This window comes from Natator depressus, chromosome 16 (assembly GCF_965152275.1).
Source record: "Natator depressus isolate rNatDep1 chromosome 16, rNatDep2.hap1, whole genome shotgun sequence".
Lineage (NCBI taxonomy): Eukaryota > Metazoa > Chordata > Testudines > Cheloniidae > Natator > Natator depressus.
Genome location: NC_134249.1, coordinates 17,251,874 through 17,267,893, shown reverse-complemented (window position 1 = coordinate 17,267,893; position 16,020 = coordinate 17,251,874). Strand labels below are relative to the sequence as shown.

At 44.3% G+C, this 16,020-nt stretch overlaps 1 protein-coding gene across 1 annotated transcript; it reads right to left on the bottom strand.

The window, feature by feature from the left end:
- Window positions 1-300: 300 nt before the first annotated feature.
- On the bottom strand, window positions 301-14,072 carry GTF3C5 (general transcription factor IIIC subunit 5). Its single transcript, XM_074973526.1, has 11 exons — window positions 13,926-14,072; window positions 12,894-13,113; window positions 12,097-12,295; window positions 8,956-9,151; window positions 7,644-7,748; window positions 6,947-7,061; window positions 5,384-5,464; window positions 4,765-4,862; window positions 3,830-3,912; window positions 2,110-2,252; window positions 301-1,220 (listed from the first exon to the last, which is right to left on the bottom strand). Exons 1-11 carry the CDS (start codon window positions 14,070-14,072, stop codon window positions 1,069-1,071), a joined length of 1,539 nt encoding a protein of 512 aa, XP_074829627.1. The 3' UTR covers window positions 301-1,068.
- Window positions 14,073-16,020: the final 1,948 nt, after the last annotated feature.

Sequence of the window (16,020 nt, the reverse complement as noted above, 5' to 3'; positions counted from 1 at the left end):
CAACTCTTAGTTAAAATTCTCAAATCAGAATCACTTACCTAATGAATGTCCAGTTTACCAAAATGTTTCTGTTGACTCAAAATCATTTTGGGGATATTGGCTGTACTATGTATATCTACACAGAAATCCATGAAAGAATGTGTTATTGGAAAAAGGAAGAGTTTATTAGAAAAATAGACAGGAGGTTCTGTTTCATGGGGAGATGGACATTCCCCAAGAGAAATTACTGTTTGCTTCTCATGCATATGCAAAGTTATTACAGATACCTGCACATGTCCCATTGGATAGACTCCACATTTGATTTAAGCCAGCCCGAATGACAGTCTCCAGAGCCTCTCGATTAAGAATCAGCAATGACCTTGTTCGATACAGAATTAATTTTGTTTGAAGTTTTTTCCACTGACCCAGACACTAGGTTTAGAATGGTGTGACCTTCACACATTCCCTGCAATGGTTCTAATGAAAGGTTAACACTTTGGGCCCAAGAGGCCAGTGGAACACCTCTGATCTGGGTTGGATTCAGCACTTGTTGAAGTCTCTGACATATCAGAGCTAGCAAGGATGAAGAGGCTCTCAACTTCTGGTAACAGGAGACAGTACACTAACGTACCCTCACAATGGCTGTCCTAGGAACACCTATATGGTCTCAAAGGGAAGTATAGATCCCTTTGATGATGGGATCAGATGTTGCAGTTTGTAAGCACAGGGAGGGAAGGGAAAACAAACACAACAATCTAATGGCCAAGAGAACCAAAGCAAGTGAAATCCCAACCAGCTCCGCTCTGACCAAAAAACTGCCAGAGTAAATGTCGGCCATGCATGTTGCCTGGGATTGGCAATGGGCCAGCATCCCACAATGCCACCTTTACAAATGCTTGGCACCCCAGCACTGTGAAAATGTGATCTTTAGCGCCTGCACCTTCAGAGTACTTAGCACAACTGCTAGCACCACATCCCGTGAGCCATGAGTTTGGTTAGCATCTTCCCGAAAGCCTGGTCATGATTCCATATCCCCCAGGGCTCAAGGAACAAAAGCCCCAAGCAGCCTCATCCTGCTCGCTCACTGTGTCACACATAGTCCAGGATCTCGGTTTCCATTTCATTCTCGCTCCCATCAGAAGGCTTGAAGTCCTCCTCCTCTTCTTCATCCTCTTCCTCTCCAGAATCGTACGTCAGCTGTTCTTTGCCATCTTCAGTGTTCGACGTACTCGAAAACAGAGCTTAGTCAGAAAGAGAAAGAAGAAAAGATGTCAACATTACTTCCCTCCTCACTAAAACCAGGGATGTGTTTGCAGATAAGATTAACAGAGCCAGCCAGAAGATGTAAAAATGAAGATCATAGTTACAGTCAGGCACCTTAATAAAACCAAATAAAAAAACCAAACAAAAGCAGCTTTCCTGTGCCAGGAATTCTAACAGAACAAGGCCAGGAGGTTTTGCATTTAGAGTGATTGTGCATCTCATTCCAACTGAGACTAACCTAATTCCTTGGGAAATTGGTTTGGCCCAGGACCATGACAAGAGACTTTCCTGTCCTGTCCTTGCTCTATTACAGTATGCTCTTAAATTAAACACATTAATGAAAAGATCCAGATGCCTCCAATTTGAATAACTATAAAAACCATGAGTAAGAGTATCATGGAACGAAGACATTTAAAACCTAGCCACGATGACATTGGGAAGGCAAAGGTGGGAGGTTCTTACCCCCCAACTATTTCATACTCATGCCTCCATTCACTTTGCTGGTCTTCAAATGGCAAAATCTAGTTACATTTTCCCAGTGCCACAGAGTTTTAGGTCTTTTTCCTATGGCCTAACAAGTGCTGCTTTAAGAAGAGCAGGTGTCCTGCAGGTATCCAGGTTGATATCAACTTGCACATCATGATAACATTGCAAGTGAAGAATCTAGCCACCTACATCTAACCAGGCAGACTGAGTCTCCTACCACAAGAGAAGGGGATCTACAACAGGAAATGAACAGACAAGTTCCCGGCGCTACTGCAAAGTGCAACACTGTGACTCAACTGCTCCCAACAACACGCCCCCTAGTGTCTCAACTTTTTTTTATAACATACCCTCCAAGGCTCAAAACCCCAGAGCCATCCTTACCAGGTCTGGTGGATCTGATGATCTGCTTTATCATCAGAGACATGGTATCCCTCAGATCATCACTGGTCTTCTGAAGGCACCACCCGTCCCGTTCTGTGCATTCTGCCTCCGTGCCATCATTCCGATGGATGATTTTCTGTAAGCTAAATAGCCGGCAAGAAAAGAGTCAGCCTCCGGCAGCCAGATCTGACTCTGAAACCTTCCTATGCCGCCAAACACCACGCAGGGCACGAACAAGGCTCCATCGTTCCAATCACTTGTGCTGTTTGCCCGAACGGCCACACTGCTGTGTTTCTATAACCTCAGCTTTTTACAAGGCTACGCTGTTGACCTATTACTCAACCCCCAACCTGGAGGGTCAGTGGACTGCTCTTCATCTGGTCCCTGCCCTATGACCTGTCCAGCCTGAGTGGCACTAGCAGGAGTTAAAACTCCTGCTGCTATAGTTTTCAGAGTCACTGGAAGACCCTGCAACCAGAAAAATCAGTGTGATTCAGGGTTGCATTCATGAAACAGATTAAGTGATAAGGTTTTTGATGCTTCTCCTCAAGGATCTCGTAGCATGTCACACACATAAGACCTCCATCGTAGAGCTCGTTGGGAATTTTCCAACAGAAAAAGGCAGTTTCTGCAAAACTGAAATTTTTCATTGGAAAATTTAAATTTTGCCTACGTTTTTCAGTTTTTTATTGTGAAAAAAAAATCAAAACCAAATATTTCATTTCAGGTTGATTCAATCCAAACTGGAATATTTCATTTTGGTGAAAAGACCCAAAACATTTTGTTTCAAATCAGTTCGATTGTTCAAATGGTTTAGACAATAAAGAATCAAAATTTTTCAGAATATTTTGTTCTGTGAAAAATTTCAATATTCCAATGTTTTGTCCCAGACTGAGATGAAAACACTTGTTAAATATCAGAATTTCCCACAAGGCAAAAAGGCCAAATTTCGCTCGGCTCTACTTGCTAACCACCTGTAAGGTAAGAAAGTTATTTCCAATGTACAGAAGGAAAGAATGAGGCTCAGACAGATTAAGTAACTCACTCAGATTGCATGAGTCAGTTGCAGAACCAATAAGAGACCCAAGCCTGTGCTTCAATCACTAGATCATGCCATGCTTTTTTTCTCAGGTAGGTTTCTCTGGCTGTGCTTTGTTCTACTTGCCTATCGTACCTCAACTATGTCTACCCTATCCCTTTGTAACATCATATGCATCTTATGAATGCAGAGGGAAATGATAAGACTGTAAATAAAATGCTTTTCTAAATGTGATGGCTAGTTGGTTATATTAAGTGTCTGTAGTGTATATTTTTAAACCTATAGGGGTACATGTGTACATGAAAATCCAAACTAAAGTAACAATGCATTTCCCCAGAATTATGTGACAATTTGTTTTTCCTTCTGCAGGTTAAATATTTATCCAATGGGAGTAGGGCCTAACCTACTCCTGTTGAAGTCAATAGGAGTTTCCCCACTGATTTCAATGGATTGGGATCAGGCCCAAAACACGTGTTGGGAAAGTATATTTTGCTAGCTCATACAACTTTACTGGGAAGGAATTTCCAATGTAAATAAAGTCTGTCTGTTGAGAAACTAGGAATCTCCTAAGCATCCGGGTCAAGGAGAAAGATAGGAGGTTGGGCACAAATGGTGGCCTTTGTAATCAATCATCTGCAAAATCTCCCTTTGTCAAAAGATCCAGCTAATCAGGTGCAGTACCTGTCCACATTCAAGTCACAGAGCTGATAGAACATCTGTCGATATGGAGGCAGATCTCCTTCCTGGAAGATATAGATGGAGTCCTAGAAGGAGGCAAAGACAAAGATTCAATGGGCATTCCAAATCATTTCCACGCCCATACATTAGAGATCCTTCCTTAAGAGCTATTTCAGGATCCAGGCATTTCCTATAAGAGTTCAGTTCCCTGGCAGAAAGAGGAGTGTGAGAGAGCGTGTGAGTCTGTGTGCAGTAGAGGACAAAGTCAGACTATGGATGCAGCAGAACTGCACTGCAGCCTGCCAGCCACAGCAATCAGAACTAACACAGCAAAGTTCTGTGGAGAAAACGATTCACACCTATTAACAATTACACTATCACCCATAGTTTGTTACTTCAAAATGGGGAGAGGGGAGGGATTGCCATTACAAGAAAATGGAGAATGGCAAAAGTATAGACTACCCTGTTCCCTTATTTCTTTTGCTTTACTGGATTCTACAGAGCAATCTGAAAATGCACCATAATGGGCTTAAGAGTTTGCTATTCATAGCGCTCCACAATCTGCTTCCTGAAATGCAATATACGTCACATTCAAGGGAGGGGCTGAATGTATGACTTTCCATACTTAGAAAAGACATTAAAAACAACAGCAAACTTTGCAGTGATGTGGATGACTACTGGCTTTCCAGGTAAGTCTACCATAAGGATAGCTAGAGAGGCAGTATCTTTTACTGGACCAACTTTTGTTGAAGAGAGAGACAAGCTTTCAGGTTTACAGAGAGCTCTTCTTAGCTAGTCACTTGCATCTCCAAGTAAAATCTGTATCAATGCCCATAGTACATCTGGGTCAACACCGCCCCCAAAAGAGTGACAAACCATAACAGATCCCCTTCCTATTATACCATTCCGAGCTCTTGGTAGGAGAGAGTAATACCTACTTTAAGTTTGTACCTGCTGGAGGCAGGTTTTTTTGCACTGGATGTACTCGATGTGTCCAGCCCATGTTTTAGGTCCTGTACACTGACCGTGTGACTTACTGAAAGACATAAAGGAAGAAGATTCCTGAAGTGCACAATAGTTTGCACTTCATGGCATAGTACAGGATTTTAGCTGCTTCTCTACTTCAGTTCAACTTTGTTGGCAGCAGAAAAATAGCCAGCATAGCAAAAGTTAGTGTAAACATTCATTTTTCATTCCTCCACTTCATTCCCTCTACCCTGTTTTTTGGCAGTTGTATTGGTAGGCAGACTATTTCTGCAGCTACTGGGAAGTGTTTCTGATACGGCCTCATTCAACTAGACCCCTTTTCTAATTTCTGATCGCTCACCTCCCATTATTACCCCTGGCTCCATCAGCCAGACATGCCTCAAAGGGCAACACTTCCACAGCTTTTAATAGGGCACATATATCGCAATCTGAGATAAAGGAAACCCCAAAAATCTACTGAAATAAGTTGAACTGTGTTCTCTTCACCCACCAACAGCAATGAAAAGATGAAATGAAGAAGCCACGGTAAGCTGCGCACCTTTTTCCAACCCCTTTGCCTGTTCGGCATACCTGGTTTTTTGATAGTGATGGGCAGACTGTAATTGTATGTGCTGCGTTTTGCTTTCACGGGCATGTCGCTAGGGGCGTAACCTGGAGGCCAAGAAAGAAAACAGTTTCTGAACAGAGATCAGCATCCTATAGAATATTCCAGTTTTTATAACACGGGGTGTTGGACTAGGGTTTGAAAGGAGAGCCAACCAATACCGTGTTGTTGATTTTGGTGAGATGGAGAGAGAGAGAAAGATCAGGGAAATAAAGCTATTTAACATGACAAGGTGGGAAGATGTGCCCTGTCACTGACTTCCTGCATGGTCATTGGACCTCAATTTCCCCCTCTATAAAATAGGGATAATAATACTTAGAGATTTAGTAGTGTGTGAAGAGCTCTGAGATCCTTGAAGAATAAGCACTATCATTATTGTATTGAACTCCCCCCCCCCCCCCCCGCCACACACACACACATAAAGAGAGAACTAAATTTACATCACACATCTAAAACTATGGCAGGGAACGTATGAAACTGAAGTACGAAAATGCAATATAATGAGGTGTTTTGTACAGAGCTGAGCACTGCACTAAACTTAAATAGGCCAAACGAATTGGTAAAAACAACACACCCCAGATGTGTTACAATGGTATAAACCAAAAACTCATGCAATGGAATAAGCTAAAACAGGGGGTCTCAAACTGGGGGTCGCAAGGTTATCACATGGGGGGTCGTGAGCTGTCAGCCTCCACCCCAAACCCCACTTTCCCTCCAGCAGTTATAATGGTGTTAAATATATAAAAAAAGGTGTTTTTAATTTATAAGGGGGGTTGCATTCAGAGGCTTGCTATGTGAAAGGGGTCACCAGTACAAAAGTTTGAGAACCACTGAGCTAAAAGATCTTAAACTCTCACTGTGTTGTCTGTAGCATCTCATAGGGCACTATGGGATTTTTTTTGTAGGGCGGATGAGGATGGATAAGAGCCAGATGCATCCTTGAGTTCATAATGCACATTCCTCCATTTTGCACAAGTCTTATGTGCTTTTCCAGCTGGTGGCATTAAATGTTATTATTATTTATTTTTTTTAAAAGAAATTGCTTCTCCAGCATTAGTTGGCCAGATGGACAAGTCATCCTTGTAACAGTCACCCAATTGGTCCCTTCTGGAAGTGGAAGAAATGACAAAGAAACGAACCCTTAGGTGGCATTTTAAATGTCTCCCCCTTCTGAAATTGTAGCAGGTCCTGGAGTGGGAAGGAAGATAACAAGATATCCCACTGACACGCATTTGTGTTTTGAACATAACGAGGAAGGAAGTTGAGTAGCTTTTTGTTAGGCCCAGTGGCCAAATAAAAGTCCCTTCTGCTCCTCTAACTTGGGTTATCAGATGCCCCCATAGATTCTAGGGAAGGAAATTCAGAAACAATCACCGGTACGACCTCCTCTCCCGCACCTTTCTGCGAACAGAAAGCTTGAGGAAAGAGGCTCTGAGGGTTTAAAAACAAATGGAAAGAGATGACAGAAGAGCTGCGGGGGGGGGAGGGGGGGGGCAGAGAGTGAATCTATTTTGCTTGGGCCATTTTACCATATTTCATTCCACAGCGAATTCTGAAGTCCAGGACTTGATAAATCTTTGCTTCGGGATGTTTCCTGGGGTCATACCCATACCGAACCCACAGGCTTCTCCAGGGACCTGTGAGCTGCACAGATACAGAGTATGAGTGGTTACAGGAGACAGTACAGAGATGCAGAGTATTAATGAGCGCAACAGTGTTACCCCAAAATATTTATTTTACAGATTCTCCCTCCCTCCCTCTTTTCCTCCTTTCAACACACGCATTTAACACCTAACCTTGGGCAAAGGAAGGCTACATGCTGCAGATATCTGTGATTTCAGAAATGAAGTCCAAAGCTCACAGCAGACTTTTTTTGAGGGCTCCTGCTAGCATTTCCAGATGGACAGTCAATTTGACTGTTTGTTACTATAACTGTAAGGCAGACCAGAAGCACAAAGCCACTGCATCACTCATTGCTTTAATTGGTAACTATGCGTGGGTTCCATTTGGAAGCAAGATTTTCCTCCTCTCTCCACCCCTCCCAAAAAAAGTTGGAATTCCTACTTAAGGATATTTAATGCAAAGCTTTGGGTACCAGACAGTGGAATCTGAACAGTAGATAACCAGGAATTGTCCATAGACATCCAGCTGGTCCTCTCATCCCTTTGCTCCCAAGCCTGCCTCAAATAAGAACAAGCTGCACAGCAGGTATACAAAGAAACTCACCATATAATAGGCCAAATACGGTAGCAGAAGTTTAAGCTTGTCCGGATGGACACTGATATTGGCCTTTACAGCATTCCGAGACCAGACGGGACGAATCTCAAACAGCTAAAGAAACACACAAAGTGGAGAGTAAGCATTAATAATGCCAATTTCGATTTCCTAATGGGAATCTGCTTTTTATTACAGCCTCTGGCCCAGACTAAAAGCTGTCACCACATTTCTACAGCGCAGCACGATGGCAATGGAGAGAAAAGTAAAAATAAGACTTATTTAAGGGATGTTGGCACAGCGAGGGAACAAGCCTGCCTTTCATCTCTGAAGAGACAGGCTCAAATACTGACTTGGGTAGCACATGAAATGAACAGTGGTCTCAGCTTAGTCCCTAGGCAGTGACCTGTCCCATCAACAAAAACACACCAGAAAATTCAGTACAATAGACGGGCTCTGCTCCTGAATGGCCTGAGAGCTGGAAGGGTCAGGCAAACTGAAAGATATGGTTTCACAATATATGCCCACATGAAAAGGATACATTTTCAGAGCTATGGGTAGGGTTTCAGACACATGACATCCACTGCCTTTAACAGAGTTGCTCCTGATAAACTTTCATCCCATATATCTCACATTTAAGAACACATAATTCACTCAAAGTTTAAAATACGTGGGGAAGTGGAAGAAGGTAATGGATGTACCACCTGGCTGTTCAGGTTTCAAGTAACTTAGGATAACTATAGCTTCTCCTTGATGGTTTAAGCCATGCCCTATCCTTCAGTGTATTTACTCTCGCTTCCAATAGAATTTTCATAAAACCATGAAGAACCCTAAAACTCTTGGCAATGAGAATTGTAAGTGTCCTGGGGATCTAATATTTCTATAGCACCTTACACTTCAAGATTTCAAAGGACTTGGCAAACATTAAATATTATAACCAGGTACATCCGTGTTATCATTCCCATTTTACAAATCAAGAAACAGAGAGAGGGATAAAAAACACTGACAAAATTACACAGCAAATAAGAGGCAGAAATATAAACAGAACCCATGAGTTCTGGCTTTCAGTTCCCTGCTCTAATGATCAGACCACACTGTCTCATTCACCATCACATTTATAATACAGCACCTTGATCAGTCTTTAGAATCCTTTGTGGAGGTCTGTAAATAATGTTAAACACAGATATATAAAATAAATCCTTGTAGGTAGCAGTTTTCCGGGAAGTCAAAAAAGTCACTGAAGGCAGCCGATGAAGTTTCTCCCACACACTGTGCACTGGGGTGGCTTTTGGTCCAGTCCCTTCCCCCGAGATTTGGCCTGTACCTTTCTCAGCTCTTCCTCCACGTTTTTATCCACAGGATTGGTGCACACTTTCTTCCAGGTCTGCACTGCAGGCTCTAGCGGCTTAGTGGGGATGTCATCATCATCGAAGTTCACAAAGATGGCATTGTGTGGTCGACGGGCCCTGCTGAGGCCGATCAGGTTCTCACAAGACACCTGGGGATTGTTGTAGCCATCCCTAAGAAGCAATGCAAAGTATTAGTCATACTTTCTTCCTCCTCCTCTTTTACACTTAGTGGCCTCCACTGAACCACGTGGAAAATAAGTTTATTTTCTGGTCTTAGAAAAAGTGGTGATGGGGAATTGCATTAGGTAGAATAAGGGGTTTTTGAACTAGCCCTTTGCCCCTCAAGATCTAGGGTCGGAAGATATTTGGGTCCCAAGTAAACATGGATTTGGGTAGTCCAAGCTAGGTCACCATTAAAGACTCCCTTATGGAGTAGTCCAGAGTGAAAAAGTTGAGAATCACTCTTCCAATGAGAAAACTATGATCCATGTCCAATACCCCTAGGACAGAGCTTCCATGTACTGATATTAACTGAAATAAACCTTACTCCAGTGGTCCCCAAATTTTTGAGAGTCTGCGCCCCGCCGCCTCCTCCCTGGAGCTGGGAGCGGTGATGCGGCTGAGGGGCGGGGGGATGCGGACAAGGTAAGGGGGCCGAGGCTGGGAACAGAGCCACAGACAGGGGCCTGCAGCTGGGTATGGAGCCACACTGAGGCTGGGGATGGGGCCAGGAGCCGGAGCCATGGCTGGGGGCAGGACCAGAGCAGAGCTGGGGGCGGGGCGGTACTCCCCCCCGCTCCTCCCCCCCCCCCGGTGGGGGCTGGCATGAGCCTGCTGTGCCCCTCTGAATGTTCCTCCACGCCCACCTACAGGTGCGTGCCCCAAAGTTTGGGGACCTCTGCATTACATGTTAGTCACTCAATCAGAATTTTCAATCCACAAAGGCAGGCTTAGCTTCCATGGGTACCTACTTTATGTTCCCATTGCTACAGTCACCAAGAGTACCGGGATATACAGGGAGGTAAGGCAATGGAGCAGTTAAAAATTCAATCCTGGAGTCAGATTATATTTATTTGCACTTTTTAGCCCAAATGAAGGACAACAGTGAGAAAAATAAAGATGTTTCTCGTGGGAGACATCACAGATTTCATTTTTATTTATGGCAAAACAAACAAAGTCACAGAAGCAAACAGTTCCAGTGAATGCTAGCCCAACAACACATGGCATGTGCACTTGCACCACTCTCCATCAACCTCCAGTTCACTGGGAACACATGGAAGCCAGCCAAAAGGCCAAACTGATACAACTTCACATTACCATGCAGTGTCCAACTCCCACTCTTAGGAGTGGAAATTTTCTCTTATGTTTAGATGCAACAGACCTTCAACCCAAAGTTTCACTTGGGAGCCCGCCAAGAGCGCCTGATGAAACAAAAAGCTTTAAAGCAGCTATTAAAATGGGATTTCTCAGCTCACCTGCCAAAATTTCTAGGGAGGGGGAGAGAGAGAAAGAAGCTGCCAAATAGTCTCAAGCTGTATCTCAATAGTGGGAGAAGAGTGGAAATTTAAAACAAAAAAACCCTAAAAGATTTATTTTGTTATAGTTTTAGTTTGGGTTTAAAGTGGACAGAAGGCTTTTAGGGAAGAGAATGCATGGGATGGAAAATGGACACGCAGGTGAGATCATAACTCTTTATGGTTCTGAGGGAAAAACCTATCTAAGGTACTTATATGGCATTCATCAGTGTAGTGACAGAGCACCTCACAGTTGATACTGTATTTTTCCTCACAAACATCTGTGAAGTAGGGAAGTGCTATTATCCCCCTTTTACAGATTGGGAACTGAAGCACACAGACAAGTGATTTGCCCAGATCTCACAGAATGTCTGTGACAGAGTGAAATTAATCCAGGTCTCTGGAGTCTTAATCCACAACCTTGACTATGAGGCTATCCTTCCTTTTTCTCAGAACCTTGAATGCCACAAGCTGGAAGTCCTCTGCCACAATGAGATTTGAAATCACATTAATACTTTTCCAGTAAGAACCACATTTACATACTGCACAATTCTCTAGGATACGGTAGACTATTTTTGATGTTTGTTTTGAGACTGCCTGAAAGCAAAATGAGGTGAGATTGCAGTGCTGTCCACCAGACTGTATTTCCGAAAACATGATCCCATCAATGGCTCTCTCTTACACAGTGCAAGGTTTCTTCACAGGGCTCCTTTGTTCAATCCCCAGTAGGCTAGTGCAGGATTACTTCCGCACAGTATACTTTCTACCCATTTCTTCCTTTTTTTAAAAAAAATCTCTGTGACAATGGCATTTTTTCCCCCCCAAATACAAAGGAAGTCCACTAAACTCAAACCAGAAACAACTTAATAGGCCACAAGCGCCAACTAAGCAACCCCTTATCTCCACTCTGGAGAGACCTATTTTGTGCAGGTGACTATAATTATCATCTCAGTTATTTCAGAACAAGAATAAGGAAACAGAAAGTAGTGACTTGCCCAAGACCACAAGCTTGCTAGTGGCAGAGCTCTTGACTTTCAGAGCCTCATTTAGCCCGTGCTACCTTCCAAGTATTTTTGTCCATATTGTATTGAAACAAACAAAGCTAACACAGAAAGAGAGATATAACAAAGGCATATATCAGTTATAGCTGTTTGCCCTGATGAGGCATGTGTGTGAAATATTTTAAAATGCTGCTCTGAAAGAACACAGATTCCACATTAAAAAACACTCAGTGGTATATTGGTTACTTTAATTCTATTTTTTTCTCATTTCAATTACATAGACAGACTCTGGACAAAGAAACAAAAAACAAAAGCACCCTATGCTTTGGTCATGATCGCTGCCTGATACAAACAACATGACCCCCAAGGTCATCAAGCCCCATCATTTTTCTTATAGGCCATTTTGAAAGATCCTTTACTACCGAACCATGCCAGTTATACTACAAGAGGTTTCTTCAGGTAATGAAGCAGGGATATCTTCCCAGTGAACTTGAAAATTCAGATTTTATAAGTGATATGCTGGCCCAGTAAAAGGTTTCCATTATCTATTCATTCAAGAGACAATGTAACTATTTACTACATCACAAGAAAAGGCACTGACCGGTGTTGTACATCTGGCCGATAGAAATAGTCTATAGGGGTGTCCAGACGTGAAAAAATAGGTGGGGGGATGTAGAGGGGCAATTCCCTATTGAAGAATTCCTCCTTTTCTGGTTTGAGCATCAAGACCTTGTCATACATAGAGATCTGTTTGCTATCAGGTCCAGAATGCATTGCCAGGTACTGGAAATCAGACATTCCTATGAGGAAGGAAAAGTCAAGATAAAAGGTGTGTATCAGAGACAATAATATGCTGCACAATACCTAGTTCTCCTTTCCTCAGACAGCTCACTCAGGGAAGATGCTGTTTCCTGAGCTGAGTTAAATGGGCTAGGTATTAATTCACGTTGGGAAGCAGCACCACGGTCCCCCTACACTGCATTCATAAAAGCACCCTGGAAGCCTTGTTCTACTTTCACTTTCAAAGCATAATACTTTCTATTTCTTTATCTTAAACATCTGCCAAGCAGTCAACTAAAGGCTAAAAACAATAATACATGAAACTACTACTTTTCCCCTTCCTCCTGCATAGGTGCATCCATTATAGAACATCTTGGATTACACCATAACCTAATGCAACAGCAGAGAGGACAATGTATTATTAAGTCACAGTACAGAAGGGGGACGGTATCAAATCCAGGTCACACATTGAGGTCCCTAGATACCAGCGCTGTAAGGCTGACATGCAGGGTTTTCTGAACACACTGTTTGTTGGACTCAAGCAAGAGGGAGCACTGCCCTTTTCCCACCAGAACTGCTAGTCACTACTCCACACACATGGTCCGATGAAATTACTACCTTGAAATTTGTAAACAGTGGAGACAACCCCAAGAACTTCCATTTCAAACTTGACTTCCTGTTGGGTTTCTCCTTCAGCTTCCAGCTGCTTCCTCCTGATCTTCCTCTTTACCTTGAACAGCATGGAAGAGGTAGGGAAACGGTTGGCACACACAGGATGGCAGTAGGGATCCTTGGGGCGGAAGTACAACTCGAGCCTTTTTCCAGGGTCGGCATATATCTACATTACCAAGAGCGTAAGCACTTTTCAACATCAAATTTGTCCCTCCAAAAAAACCCACTGAATTTTCCTTTGCATCATGCCCCCTGCCCAATCCACCTCCAAACCAAAACGCTATCCCTGTCTTCCCTTAGTGACCATCACCTCCTTTCCATGGGGCACCAGGCCCGAGCAAGTCTCTATATCCCAGAGAACCACAGATTCTCACACTCTTATTTAAGGCATTGCCCTCCAATTACAGTCTATCTAATACCCCTACCTGAGCCCTACTCTAATCCCAACACGTACCTTACGGGGTCACCCACAGCAAGCGCTGAACTGGATCATCCATCCTTACTCAGCACTCTAGACCCTCTTCCCAGGGCTCCCTTTATCCACGACAAATACCTTCATCACCCCCCACCTCCGAAGTTAACATCTCCCTCTATCCTTCGCCCTCTGCTTCGCTAGGATAGCCCCCAGCCTCCTTCCCCTTGAGGTCCCGTTAACCAGGACACCTCCCACCTTCTGAAAAATCCCAGGCCCTTCTCACTGTAACCCAGTCAACTCTCACCAAGAGCACCCTGTTCCCAGCCCCACTCCGCAGCGCACCCCCGCCCGCTCCCTGGGATTTACTGGGACAACCCCTCCCCCAGGAAGGCCTTAGATCCATCCCCACCTTACCCCGGATGACCCGCACCCAGGGAACCCCTCACCCAGGAAGCCGCCCCAATAGGCCTGCAACCAGCCAGGAAAGCCCCCGCCGCCCGGGCATCCTTTAGCCAGGAAGCCTGGTTACCCCGAGCTCGCCCTCCCCCCGGGGCCCCCCTTACCCGGGACACCCCCTCGTCTCCCCCCAGAGTCTGCAGCATCTTGCCCACGTCGCGCACCAGGCCCGGGTACTCCACGCACACCAGCCGCGGGCCGCGAGGCAGCTCCAGCACGGCCGAGCCCTGCTCCCCGCCTCCCCCGGCCGCCATCTCCCCCCGGCCCCGCCGCGCCGCCTCCGCCTCCGCCTCCGCCGCCCGGTTCTGCGACCCCCCACTCGGGTCCTCCCCTCAACGCGCTCCCCCAGCCGGTGCAGCACCAAGGTTCCGGGGAAGAACGGTTCCTACCACAACAACCTGCCCCCAGCCAGACTGCAAGGGGGCGAGGTGGGGGAACAGCGCCCCCTTGAACAGCCTGGCTCTTGACATTCCATAGCTTCCCAGCCCCCTCTCCCAAGGGCTTTGTGGCTCCAACAAGGCCTGACAGCCTTTGTGTGGCTCCCACCTGCCGCCCCACCCGCTTTGTGTGGGTCCTCCTGCTCCAGCCCCTTCATTTGTGCCTCTTCCACTTCTCTGCAGCTTGGAGACCATTAACTAGCTTCCCTCCCACAGCGCCCTTGCTTTCACCCCCAAATCCTCAGCCTGTTGCCTCAAGTCCTGCGTGCGGCTCCCACACGCACACCTCAGCCTGTAGCCTCCATGCCCTTGTGTGGCATCCCCCAAGCCTGTACTTTTTACAGCTCATTTGCCACTCTTCCATTCAGATTCTTATACCATCCCTATTATTCTTGTATCTGGGTGCCTTCCAACGATGCACTGAGTAACATGGTGAGCCTTAAGTGTAGTTCCTTTCTCAAGGACCCAGGAGGGGGAAAGAGGCACAGTGCAATGGAGTGACTTGCCCCCCAGGTCACACAGCAGATCCATAGTAGAGGACAGAACAGAACCTGTGTCTTCTGGCTAACGGGTCAGTGCCCCATTTATTGTACCATATTGTCCTCCTTTGTTTTCCTTTTAGTACTGGTAATGAACCTGGAGATCTGTTTTTTTCTGGGATGTGCTGATGTAAATTATGGAGAAAGCCGAAGGTAGATAGAACCTATCATTTAAAAAATTAGTGCTTATAGAATCATTGGGCCTTATTTTACTGTTTTGGCTAATTTAAATCAGACATAACTCCACAGCAGTGAGTGGAGTTACACATAAGATAGATGCACATGACAGCAGAATCAAACCGGTTCTATTTTAATTTATCTCTAGTGTTTCATTGTTTTACACGTCTTACATTTATTTTGTTGCTTTTTTAATTGTTTGCTTTTTTTGTTGTTGCAGCTGTAGGTAATTGTTTTGTGCTACACCCAGAGAACCTTGGTAAAGGGTGGAAATAGAATAGCCGATACCAAATGGACAAAAGACATGAATCAGGACACCCAAAATCATGAGATTATCTTACAAATTATGAGATTTATAATAAATAATTAATTTGGGGTTGTTTTTATATACTTTCTATGTTTTGAGCTCTCAGGTTATTCCAGCATCACATTTCTAAGCTTTTCTCTGCAACCATTAAGTTTAGAAACTGACTTTTTAAAAAATGAAAGCTCAGATTTGAAATACTCCCTTGTTTTTGGGAGCTGGGGCCTTAAGGAGTACACTAATTATCGTGAAACTCAAGATAATATCGTGAAAGTTGGCAACATTGCAATTGATAAATAATACAATCATCATTTCCTATTACATACTAGGTATTGAAAGAGTTCTTGCAATAGTTGCTGATTAGAGAAGCAAGGTAGATGAGGTAATATCTTTTACTGGGCCGACTTCTGTTGGTGAGCGAGACAAGCTTTCGAGCTTACACAGAGCTCTTCTTCAGCTCTGGGAGATCTACACAGAGTGTCACAGCTAAATACGGGGTGGAACAGATTGTTTAGCATAAGTTGTTCAAGGTTAATGGTCCCTAGAAATACATGTTAATAACTTATGCTAAACAATCTGTTCCACCCCGTATTTAGCTGTGACGCTCTGTGTATATTTCCCAGAGCTGAAGAAGAGCTCTGTGTAAGCTCGAAAGCTTGTCTCGCTCACCAACAAAAGTGGGTTCAATAAAAGATATTTTCTCACCCACCTTGTCTCTCTAATGTCCTGGGACCATACAATTGTT